At 37.4% G+C, this 12975-nt stretch overlaps 1 protein-coding gene across 1 annotated transcript in view; it reads left to right on the forward strand.

The window, feature by feature from the left end:
• LOC122796735 (desmoglein-2-like) overlaps positions 1 to 12975 on the forward strand; it is a 1204637-nt gene that overhangs the window by 328164 nt on the left and 863498 nt on the right. Inside the window, exon 3 of the mRNA XM_044065444.1 lies at positions 3786 to 3923. Coding sequence (XP_043921379.1) covers positions 3786 to 3923 — 138 coding nt within the window. The remainder of the gene's footprint in view (positions 1 to 3785; positions 3924 to 12975) is intronic.

A 12975-nucleotide genomic window follows, 5' to 3' on the forward strand; every position in this document is an offset into this window, starting at 1 on the left:
AATACAATAAATTATTAAAAGCACACATTTGTAAAGCAGGTAGGCCCACTGGATACACATTCTCTTTTCAAGGTGACCGAGGAACAATGTCTGATTAAGTGGTTTCGTCAAGATCATACAGCAGACAAATGAAGGCAGAGAGAATCAAACCCTGTACCACTGGAACTACAGTTAATAGCTCTAAACCACTGGATCAAATGTCAGACAACACCCTTACCCCTCTATTAATACATGCATGTATCACAGTTTATTCATATTTACATTGTAGACAGCTATATACTACATTTACCCCACCACCCGAAGAGCCTGTCACTTCTCCTTAGCCAGTCGCTATAAAAATGACATACACAGAAATCAGTAGTAAATATCCCTGACAACAGAATGTAATTATGGCAAAGGTGATAGTTAGAGCATACAGTGCCAAACCATGTAAAGGATTTCTATAATAGAAAGTTCTGTCACCAATAGCAGATGCAGTAGCCGGTTATGACTGAGGTAGTTCGTTATCTAGATGAGCGCATTGCTACAAAAGAGCATCTCCCTAACATTTGCCTCCCACTACTGGAGCAGGTTGGGTGGCACCTTTGCGGGGACTGTTCCTATGCCTACACTGCTTACCAGTGTGAGTGATGCCATTTACATCATTCCACACTCTGACAAACTGGTGCCAGGAACGGTTTCTACTGGCACAGCCATTACACTGCTCCAGCATTTGCCCCCTCTAGTGTCTCTTCAGTAAATGAAGAAGTATTTTTGTCCCCTAGCTACATAAGGTGGGAGCCCTTCTGAGCTAGCACTTGAAGAGGTGACATATATAAATAAGGACACCGAATGTTGTGCAGTGTGAGGCAGCAAGGTTGTGTGATGTGAATTATCCCTAATTCATGCAGGTGGCCTTATGAGCTTCACAGTGTCTATTTATGAGCACACTGTGTATATGACCTCCCAGTTCTGGCATGGAGGTTAACAATCACTGTAGATGTCAATGAATCTTATTATAGTAGAGATTTATCAGGCATCAACACCTAATTAGCATGATCACAACTACAGGGCCTGTTATAACTCTATAAAATGTGCCATTTCCATATTGCATCATAAAGTATTACACAGAGCAAGTTAGGAATTGCTGCACAGTGAACAACAGTTTTTACAGCCGTATAGGACATACTTACAACAGACAAGACAACTGGTAATACAGCACAATACATCACAACCACACATGTGGGCATATAAGCAGCATGAATAAACAATAAGATAACCTCATACGTCTATAGAGAATTACTCAAGAAACCTCTAACTCTGTTGAAAACTGGCAACAGGATAATCACCTGCTACACAATTCCCCAAAACTGAATTGCTTCTCCTTTTTCTAAAATTCCATGTCGTGAAACAATAACTTAACATTTTCTTTCTTAAATAATACCACGATTGACGTTACCTCACATGCCAAACTACTTGGCACAACAATTGATGGTAATCTTAAATTTGATTTACATATCCACAACAGCATCAAGAAAATCCAAGAAAATCTAGGTACCCTTCATAAAGTGAAGATATTTCATACAAAATCTGGCAAGGTAACTCTAGCTACTGCTTAACTCTTACCATCTCTCCTATAAGGAGCCCCTATTATGACCAATCTACAAGCTTCACTTAGTTCTAAACTTGTACAATGCTACAACAAAGTTGCCAGATTATCTTGCAAAAAGTCTTACCAGACCAACCACTGTTTAGCAATAAAAATACTTAATTGGCCTAAACATCCTCACCACCTATCTTACACCAGCTCATCTTAACCCACAAAATCATCTATACCCCATTCACCTGCCCAGCAATTAGCCCCATACTCCAGTACTATGTACCAAGCCATCCCTAGCATTCAAATGATTAACAACTGCTTACCATCTACAAACCACAAAGGGTTGCCAGGTTTAGGCTCTATTCCAATAATGTAGCTAGAACTTGGAATAAAATGTGTATATTAACCAGGTCTATCTCACACCTTCATCTTTTCAAACCATTACTAAAAGACTCTCTGCTTCCTGGCTTTGTCCCTGCTTCTTATCTGGGACATATATTCTCCTAACATCCTTAATCACTTCTTATGCCTCCCTTTAAAGCACTAAATCACTTAGCCTGCTTATCTCCTTCTAATACTTCACTTTATTATAGTATTTAAGCTACTTCTAATTAGCACATCCACATAACTGTTCCATTGCCACTTCTCTGTAAACACTCAGACTTGCTTATCTCCTATATCACTCTATTGCATTTCTTAAATTACTCCTATCTTATGCACCACTCTTCTAGCTGTAAATTCCCAGTATAATGCTTATATATTAATGGTTGTGAATATGCATACAAATTTTACTATATTGACTACTATGTTATGAATTCACTTAAACTGCATTATAAAATTTGTTATTGTAAATATTGATTGTATTAAATTTGTTACCTTGGAGCTTTTCTCCCCAGGCCTCCTCTATGAAAGAGCTCCTGTGCCCAGTCAGACTTTCCAGGTAAACAAATGTCAATAAATAAATAAATAAATAATATTGTAATGTAGGAGTAGCACAACTCAAGGATGTGACAGGATAGGGAGGGAGCTGATATGGTCAGGGATTTAACCATAACAAAACATTCTGTTTCATGTTTTGTAATACAATTTGTGTGCCTGAATTTGATCCAGCTATATGCTTTTAGTATTCTGTTATCCATCCTGCAACTTGCACCTGATGAGTTACTGCTACAAGAGTTTCAGTGCCCAGTGCCTGAGTTTCAGTACTTACTGCCAGCAGTTTGATACCACTTCTGCTTGTGACCCAAGCACTACCAAACACTGCACCCACCAACATAGGGACTCTGCTCTACATTCCCAGTGTCTATGCATACTATGACTGAGTTGTAGAGTTACACCAGTGCAAAGACTGCATGTGCAGAGGCTGCAGTTGTATTGCTTGTAACCAGCTAATCCATAAATATTTGGAATGTGCCCCATTCAGATACAGCCATCTTATCATTCTCTTCAACCAGTTGAACCTGAGTGCTACTGTTAATGTTTAGACATCCGCCCAAATCCTCAATTCCTCTGTTTCTTTCCTTCTGGCCATCCCAGTGCCCACCATTCATCACCAGATCTATCTGCTCCTACCTCCACCCCTAGAAAAATCTGAGTGAGCTAGGTCTGGCTTCAATCCCAAGGTCATTGGTGTGCGGGTAGTACTGGTGACTGCTTCTGCTGTTGACGGGACTGTTAAGAACTACTCTTATTCCTCCCATTCCTGCATTTGTCAATAATGTCTGAGGGCTACTCCCCTAAGCAGACCATGCCCCCCCCTTCAGGAAGCATTGTCAATGAATGCCCCAGATGGGCACGCCTGCCCCTCCTCTGCCAATGCATCAGACACCTGAGCTGCTAGTCAAACCCAGGTTGCCTTGGCAGTAGTTAGGGCTTTATACCTCTACAACACAGCACTGGCTAATGTGTAGACATTTCTTAATGTCAGTTTAAAACAATGTTGGCAGTGGTGGCACTGGCTCTACTTACCTTCTTATTTTGCAATTGTAGAAGAGTAAAGGACACTCCCAGATGTACCATTGCTCATAATGAATGAATATCATCTTTAGATCAAGCAGAAAAATAAAACTACCTTAACCATGATTTCAAATATCACAAAGTGTGTGTCTATTCAAAATATATATATATCTAATAATTTTTCAGTGTAAGAAGGCAAAGTGGTTACCATGTCAAACTTTACAAATGCTTTGGTTTTAATTTTTCACAGTGGATGACAGACACAAGCAAAGCAGATGTCCAGAATTTACCGGAAGCATCACATAGAAGGCAGAAGCGTGAATGGTTTGTTCCTCCTATAGAGGTCCGTGAAAATGAGGACTATAGTGCAAAAAACACCATTGCTGAAGTAAGTGACAACCACATCTGAAAAGAAAGATCATTAATTATCTGTGGAATCTAATATACATTTGTAGCATTACTGTTTATATCATTAATTTTATTTCTTTATCTTTTCTTGGTGTGCCGTCTGAAGTTAAATGTTCTGCCAGTGTAGTGCTGCTTGGGTGTTGGTATTTCCCAACTATATCTGTCCGACTATCTGTCTGTATCTGTCTAAGCATTATCTATCCATCCATATATTTATCTGTCTCTCTACATATATGTATGTGCAGCTATATATCTATCTATCTATATATATATATATATATATATATATATATATATATATATATATATATGTGTGTGTATCTACTACTTTTGATCGACAGCACATTTGATCACACGACTTTGGGGAGGGGGACAAATCCCTGTTAATTGCCATGAATACTGGTTTTCAATCAAATGTGCTGTCGATCAAATGAGTTTCAATCAAATGTGATGTCAATCAAAAGTAGTAGATCCATATATATATATATATATATATATATATATATATATATATATATATATATATATACTGAAACATTTAAAAGAACAATGATCAATGATGCAGCACAAGTGAGTATAAAAAATAAAACATCAAACACACATACAGTTGCAAATGTGGCACTTTGTTGGCATTCAATCATTCAAATACACACATGCTGTGCACACACAGCTAAAACATACACTCATACCACATAACATGAAATCATGCACTGCATGCACCCTTTTCACACTCACATGACAAATACTAACTCCATCAATACACAAACATGGAGTACAGGACAAATACTTTTGGAGGGCAACACTGCTCTACTTCTCATCTGCCCAGATTTTCACAGAATGTCAAGATTTTTGCCTCATATTTTTGGTATGTTCCTCCTAAAATTTGTGTTTTTCCTGGCTAAACACTGAGGATCGAAGTAAATAAATAATGACATATATTTGAGTTTCAAACTTTATAATCATCAAAAATTGCATGGTGACAAAAATCTTGTTATTCTAGCTACTTTCTAAGTGTACAGGAGCAATATTTAAAATCTGTCCCTGATTTTGCCCCTTTGTTCCCCCGTTATTTTAGACTTTGTCTATTTTTCCTGTGCTAAGAAGTTGAGAGGTATGAATACTGCTACCACACTACCACCACTCCTGGCAACAAACAACACACACACACACACACACACACACACACATATATATATATATATATATATATATATATATATATATATATATGCAACAAACACCAATGAACTAAGAGAAGAAACAAACTTATAAATAAAAAAAAACTTCTAATTCTAGGAGGAAAAAACCCAGAGGCGAACCAGTATTTAGCACGTTTGATCTTTAATGTTCTAAGAACTTCATCTGAAATAAGCATTCTAGGTAGCAGTAGTAAGTTACATAAGCTTTAATAGTCATAAAAAGGCATAAATAATTTAATTAAATAATCATTTATGACTTTTTATGACTTTTAAAGTTTATGTAACTTACTAATGCTACCTAGAATGCTTATTTCAGATGAAGTCATAATTCTATAGCTAGGGTGGATGATTTTAGAGTCTTTCAAGTGTGGTTTGAGCCAAGTTTCAGAAACAGATAAAATGTTGGAGTGGTTATGGGAGAGCCAGGCATGAAAGTCTTGTAGTTTATTGCATAGGCTTTGGGCATTAATCATAGTAAAAAGGAAAGATTTGTAGGGAGAGAGAGTGAAGATGGTGAGTTTGAGTTAGTATGCTGGTTGGCCAGGGTTCCAGGGTTAGGGTGTATGTCACTGGAAAGGAGGTTGAAGAAGGTGGGATAAAAGGTCTTTAGATGACTTCAGGTTTGAGTTGAACAAGAGGAAGTTCGTGGGATTTGGGATGTGAGGGATAGAGACACTATTAGAATATCAGGAAGAAGCTTTCTGTTAAAGAAGAGAGTATCATTGTAGTGATATTGGTGAGGAGAAATATACGATGAGAAGAAGGATTCTTTTTTAGGATAAGTAGATGTGTGAAAGGGGGGATAAGAGAAGTCTGGGAGGCTGGTAAGGAGAAGCAGAAGGTAGAGGAAGAATGGAAGAAATATTATGAATAATGGCTGTGCAGGTATGGTGTACATAATAATTGTAAGACTGCAGTACAAAGTGGGGGTATATGGTGTAGTGAATAAATGGATTTGTTTAGATGGCAAATTAGATTGTGAAATTAGATAGTGTCTTTGCTGTAGTTGGGAGGGTGTGGGTTTAGTAGTGGAAAAGAGGGCAATAATTGTTAAGCGTTGGTGGGTAGAGACTGATCTGATAGGTTATTTCTAACATGGGAGTGTCTATGTGGGTATATACATAGAGATAGTGGAGGCGGGTGGAATTTGGGGGAAGGGTAGGAGAGTGGAGTGAGCCTGAAGGGAGAACGGAGTGGGCAGAGCCAGGAAGGAAGAATGACCAAGAGAAAAACAAAAAATCAAAGAAATATTTACTGTCAAGTGCAAAGAGCAGCTGGCTAGCACAGAGGTATGTTTAGTACCAAGTTAAAGTTGCTGCTGAACTCTATGGGGTTTGTAGCTAAAGTAGGGAAATAGTATACTGTAAGTTGTATTAAGAGTGTGGGTATGCTGCCACCTAGTGGTGTTCCCTGTGTTAAATTATATTTAGTTTCTACTTTTAACGAGGGAGGAGAATAGTTACAAGAGGGGAGGAATGGTAAAGGATAAGAGACTGCTGTGGATCTGCTAGTGTGCATGCCACGGAAAACCAAGCAAGTACACTGGTATGTAGAAAGACCTTAAAATAAAATAAGTCGCATACACTCAATCAGGTCAGTAGAGATATCGCAGGTGGAGCCAAAGTTTCTTTGGATATCTCTAGTCTCTTTCTTTGGGGAGGAATACAGGTCTGGCCACTTTACTGTTGTTTGGCGGAGCACCCATGGTTTAATAGACCCGAGCAAGATATAATAAGAGAAAGAAGAACCAGTTTAATATAAAGCATAGTACAGCTGAGTAGGATGAGATATAGGACAGGCAAGAGAAATAGATGCAATATAATAGGGGAAGTTAAAGCAAGTAGTTAGTGCAGTTTCTAAGAGTAGAGCACAGTTCAAAAGGAAAATTGAGGGCAGTCCTATATTAGTAAAGCATAAATAGATATCTAAGTCAGTTATATACAATCTGCACATTCACAGGTAGTGAAAGCACATATAGAAGGTACCCTGTAGATTATAGGCAAAACAATTGTTTGTATCACACTATGAGCATTTTCAACAGCATGAACTTACCGATGAGTTAAAATGCTTGACAAATATGTAATACGCTATTAGACATTAACAGCAGCAAAAACTAATCAAATAATGAAACAATTGAATGCTATGAGCATTATTTTAAAACATGATCAAATAAAAATATTGAAACATTAGACATGCTATGAGTGTTTTTTGCAGCCAGAGCTTATGCAGGTAGAGCATTGGCAGTTGCATTTGATGTAACACACTGTTAGCATTTACTGCAGTAGGAACCATTTGAGACTTAAAGCACTAAAAATGCATGTATCAGTAGTTTGGTGTAGTATACATTGAGATTCCAACAGAGTAGAACAAGACATAATATAATACATTCATAATAGGTTTTAAACAGCAATAACAATGTGGAAAACAGTACAATAAGGAACTTTTGATCCGGTTGTCTAACTTAGATACTGTGACTTATCAGCGAGCACACAAACAGCCTTCTGCAGTTGTATGAGAAGGGCAAGAATAGAAATTTAAAAATGGTGCCACAGTTAGCACCGCATAATATAGACTTTGGGACAGGAAGTAGAGGGAATGGGGGAGGAAGCTGAAAGGAATAATTGGAGATTGAGGCAGGATTTACTGGGATACAGAGCCGAGAAGGAGGAATGAGCAAGAGAAAAAACAAAAAAGCAATCAGAGAAACATTTACCATCAAGTACAAAGAGCAGCTGGCTAGCACAGAGGTATGTTTAGTACCGAGTTAAAGTTGCGGATGAACTCTATTGGGTTTGTAGGTAATGCGACAGGAAAATACAAGCAACCATATGAAAAACAAATTCCCTGAGAGTTGCACGGGAACTGTAAGCTGTATTAAGAGTGAGGGTATGCTGTCACCTAGTGGCATTAACTGTGTTAAATTATATTTAGTTTCTACTTTTAACGAATAGTTACGAGAGGGGAGGAATGGTAAGGGATAAGAGACTGCTGTGGATCTGCTAGTGTGCATGCCACGGAAAACCAAGCAAGTACATTGGTGTATAGAAAGACCTTTAAATAAAATAAGTCACATACACTCAATCTGGTCAATAGAAATATCGCAGATGGAGCCAAAGTTTGTTTGGATATTTTTAGTGTCTTCCTTTGGGGAGGAATACAGGTCTGGCCACTTTACTGTTGATTAGGGGGACCACCCATGGTTTAATAGACCCGAGCAAGAGGAGAGCAGACAAGCAGCCTTACTGCAGTTATATGAGAAGGTTTATTCCCAATTTATTTAACTTTTCTACCTTTGGTAAGGTTGAGGTATGTGGTGTGTACCATTCTACCTTCATCCATTGCTTTGGTGACCTTTTCAAAAAAAAAAAAAAAAAAAAATCCACGAGGTTGAGTGACTATAACCTGCCCTTGATGATTCCAAACTCAGAAGGATCCTTTGTTAGAGGCTCCCTATGTTCTGTTTTATTAGTTCCATGATAAGTCCTTTCATTGCTTTGTATACGAGCTGGTCAGACTTATGGGTCTTTAATTGCCTGGGTCTTTGGAAGGTTCTTTCTTATGCAGAGGAATAACTGTGTAGCTGTTCTTCATTCGCTTGGTACAAAACCTGTATGAAGGCTGAGACTGAATCCTATTGTTAGGGGTCTGGCTAAATCTTAATTTTATTCGATGTAAAGCTTGACACTACAACAGGGGAACTTTTATATTTCTAACCTTATACGAAGTATACAAACATCAGTATGCCATTGGTAGAGGGGATAAGACCAATGTGTTAGCTAGGCACATTAATGAATTTCCTAATCACAATTTCAAGTTCACTATATTAAAGCAGATGGGAGCTGATGAGAGAGGAGGCCCATGGCAAATCCAACTTGAAATTGAGGAATTGCGGTGGCAAATCACCACTGCAGCCTACTTGCCCCCAGGTCTTAATGAAACAGTCTCAATCAAATGCTTTCTTAAGCTTCTAGCCTTAAAAAGATGAACATTACATTGGTATTGTTTCCAGACATTTTTACTGGATTGGCTAGGTAGCTTGTGTTATATACATATATTTATTATATATTTTTTATATATTTTTTTTATATTTTTATTTCATATTATCTTACACAGTAGCGTTTTTATATTGCATAGTTTATTGTAGCGAAGTACCCATTTAGGTTCCTTTGATAGATTTATTGAGTAACCAAGAGTTTTTTGGACTAAGGTTTTGTTGCAAGTTATTTTCAATTTAGTGTTAACAGTGTTTTTAACTTTTGGAATAGTCCTATTAACTTATTCTTTCACTTTAAAGTGGAACACGTTTTGCACTAATTGATTAATTGATACATAGATTACTGGTATAAAAGTACTTTGACATGTTTTTTGTTTGTCTGATGAAGGAAAAGCATTGTCTGTTTCCGAAAGTGCTTACATACATTAAATTATTTTATTTTATTATATTATTTTATTTTTTTACATTGCTCCAGTTCGTCTTGGTTTTTCTTTGTTTTACTAGTTTGTCAAGGTTTGTATTTTATATTTCTAACCTTAACAATCTCTTCTGAAATGGAAACCAACTTGTTTTTACAAGCCCTCTTTCACAAAGCATTTGAATGAGTAGCGCAACCTCCCTAAAAACTCACTGACATCACTAATAATACGGCTTAAACGAATAACCTGCCCCGAAAATATATTAAATTTCATAAATGGAGGATGACAACTGTCAAAATGTAAATAATTGTTGCTAAATGTATCTTTTCCATAAATACTGCTTTTAAACCTATTATGGTCAAAGTCAAATGTGAGCAAAATGTCAAGGAAATTAACAGCAGTTCCAAAACTACCGATTTCAAAATTAAGCTAACTTCTACCGCCATTCATTTCTTAACAAACTCATGGAACATCTCACTACTGTCTGTCCAGATAAAGCAAGTCATCAATGTACCTGCAATAATAGGTAACATGTTTGAACAAGGGCAAGATACTTAAAATTCAGCCTCTCACCAACACATCACCAGGGTAGTGAAAGCAGGAGCAACCTTTGCCCCCATAGCCATTCCTGAAATCTGTTGGCAGATACTTTGTCCAAACTGAAAAAATAATATTACTGAGAGCTAAATCAAGAAAAAGGCAAATAATTTCAGAATCAAGATTATAAGACCAACAATATTTGTTGATGTATAAATCAACAAATTCAGTACCTAGTTCCTGATCAATAGCAGTATACAATGAGTTAGCATCAATTGTGCAAATCAGTTTCTCTTGATCAGTACACTGATAGTCTTTAAGCTTGTCTAGAAAAAAATCATGAATCTTTCAAAAAATATTTACTGTCTTTAACAATTGGATTAAAAATGCTATCAAGTTAGGAAGCAATAGTAACTGTCTTATTTCTAGTTGAAGCAACAGCAGGCCTAAAGGGAGTTTTAATCTGTTTTTCTGTGAATTTTGGGCATGCTGAAAGTAATACCCAATTGAGGCTATCCTGCTAAACAAAATTCAAAAACCTCAAGGTAAATAAGCCCTTGATACAACAAATGTAACAACACTGTGTCAATTAATGTATAGCTTTTCCTAACAACATCTTTGGATGCCTTTTTGTAGCTTTTGGAATCTGACAATAATTCAAGCATTGCTAAATTGTATGTTATTTTATTCATAACAGCTAAACCATTGCCCTTGCCAGCTTTCCTGTATCTCAGATCTGAATAGTGACATAAGTTCTTAAGGGCTGCAGATTCACTAGAGTCTAAGCTTTAAAAAATATTTAATTTTAGTGCTGGTAGACCTCTTATTCCTATATTTTTTATTTTTATTTTACATTTGCTAACTGGGATGGTCCGACTGGACGAGGTCCATTTACAGCAATGGCCTGGGGAGAAGAATGTTATACAAAAAAGGAAACAGATATATCATAACAGCATTTGAAAATAGAAAAAAAATCACATCAGAAAATTTACATATATACATTTTGTGAGTTGTGAATAGGACAAAAATCATTACAAAACATTATAAAAAGGATAAGAGATTCCATTTATCAATACCATGCTTACAGAGGGTATAAAGTAGGAGAGAAGGCAAAAGATGGAGGAAGCACATTGTAGGATTATGTAGCACATGGACAAAGCCATGAACTTATAAAATGAGACTTAAGTAAGTTTTTGAATTGCGTAGTATTTAATGCAGAAGTCACAGAAATGGGGAGGTTATTCCAGCTTTTAGCTATAGTGTGTGAAAATAGAGCTTTCCCTGCAGTGTTGTTAGCCAAGGAGATAGAGAGGAGTGATTTGCTGGCAGAGCGGAGTGGACGATTTGCTATGTAGTGAGTCAGTAATTGCCTTAGTGCTGGAGTTTTGTCAGGATGTTTTAGGTTGTCATATGCAATGACTAGTTGGTGGGAAGTAAATAGCTCTGGGAGTTCGAGCCACTGAAGCTGCTTTAGAGGTGTACAATGATGAGTTCTATAGACAGAGTTGTTAGCAAACTTGCCAATTTTGTTATAACAAGACAAGTTTGTCAAAGGTCAAGTTTTCTGACATGGATCAGTATTGTTGCTGCATTCATTAATGTGGGCAGAAGGTGAGCTTGGGCTAGGGTGACCTGAGCCTGATCTGACAGAAAGTTTTTATATCTGTATAGGGTACCCATTTTTTTGTGTACCTTTTTGATGGTTTGAGAGATGTGGATGTCAAAGTGGAGGTTGTTGTCTATTTCTACGCCAAGGAGTTTGGTATGGGGAGAGGGTGAAATGGCAGTACTGTTTTCGGAAGTGATAGAGAAAGAGAGAGGAGAGGTTCTTGATTTGTTAGGTGTAAATAGGAGTCATTTAGTTTTATTGGGATTTAGGATAAGGTGGATATTTGTGATCTACCTTTCCACTGAGGTAAAGGATTCATGGCTGAGTTGTTGTAGAGTGGTAAGAGATGGGTCTGAGCAGATTAGGGTCAAATCATCTGCATACTGTATGAGTGAGGCATTCAGGGTAGAGGTATGCAGATTGTTGGTGAAGATGGAAAAGAGAATTGGGCCCAATATAGAGCCTTGAGGTACACCTATGGTGGTTGGAAGTAAAGGTGATAGTACACCCTGCCATTGGACAGATTTCTGTCTGCCAGATAGTTTTTGAACCAGGCAATAATGTCAGGGGCAAAGGATAAGGAGGTTAGTGCATCTATTAGTATGGAGTGAGAAACCATGTTGAATGCTTTAGAGAGTTCCCGGAATATAGCAGATACAAAATTGTTATTATTTCTATGTTGGTTAACCAGATTAGTAAAAGAGAGAAGAGTGGCAGTTGTACTGTGGTGTGGGCGGAAGCCATGTTGTGAAGAGGAGAGGAGATTGTTTGTATTTAGGAAATGCATGACCTGAGAGTGAATACATTTCTCAAGTGTCTTAGATAAAGGAGACAAAATGGCAATGGGGTGGTAATTTGTGAAATCATAGGAATTGCCACTTTTATGAAGGGGGATAATGTATGAGATTTTCCACAGTTGAGGGATATAAGTTTCCTGTATGGAGTGGTTGATAAGGACTGAGATAGGGTGGGATAAGGAGTCAGCGACTATTTTTAGAAAGTTAGCTGGTATACCATCTGCTGCAAGAGTAGTGGGTTTTAGTTTTAGGAGGTATTCTTTAAGTGTAGAGGTTGGGACATTTGAGAGCATAAAATAAGGTGTTTTGTTAGGAGTTGTTATTGGCATGGATGAATAGCTGTTTTTGGATAGTTGGGTGGATAGTGATTTAATGGATTCAGTAAAGTGATGATTAAATTGGGAGGCTATGTTGCTATTTGTATTGGTGGAGGTAGGAGCTGGTGTGGTGGTTTTGCCAGGTTTTAGTAGGGAGTTA

The sequence above is a fragment of the Protopterus annectens genome, chromosome 3.part0, assembly GCF_019279795.1.
Source record: "Protopterus annectens isolate FY-2018-M chromosome 3.part0, PAN1.0, whole genome shotgun sequence".
In the NCBI taxonomy this organism is placed as follows: domain Eukaryota; kingdom Metazoa; phylum Chordata; order Ceratodontiformes; family Protopteridae; genus Protopterus; species Protopterus annectens.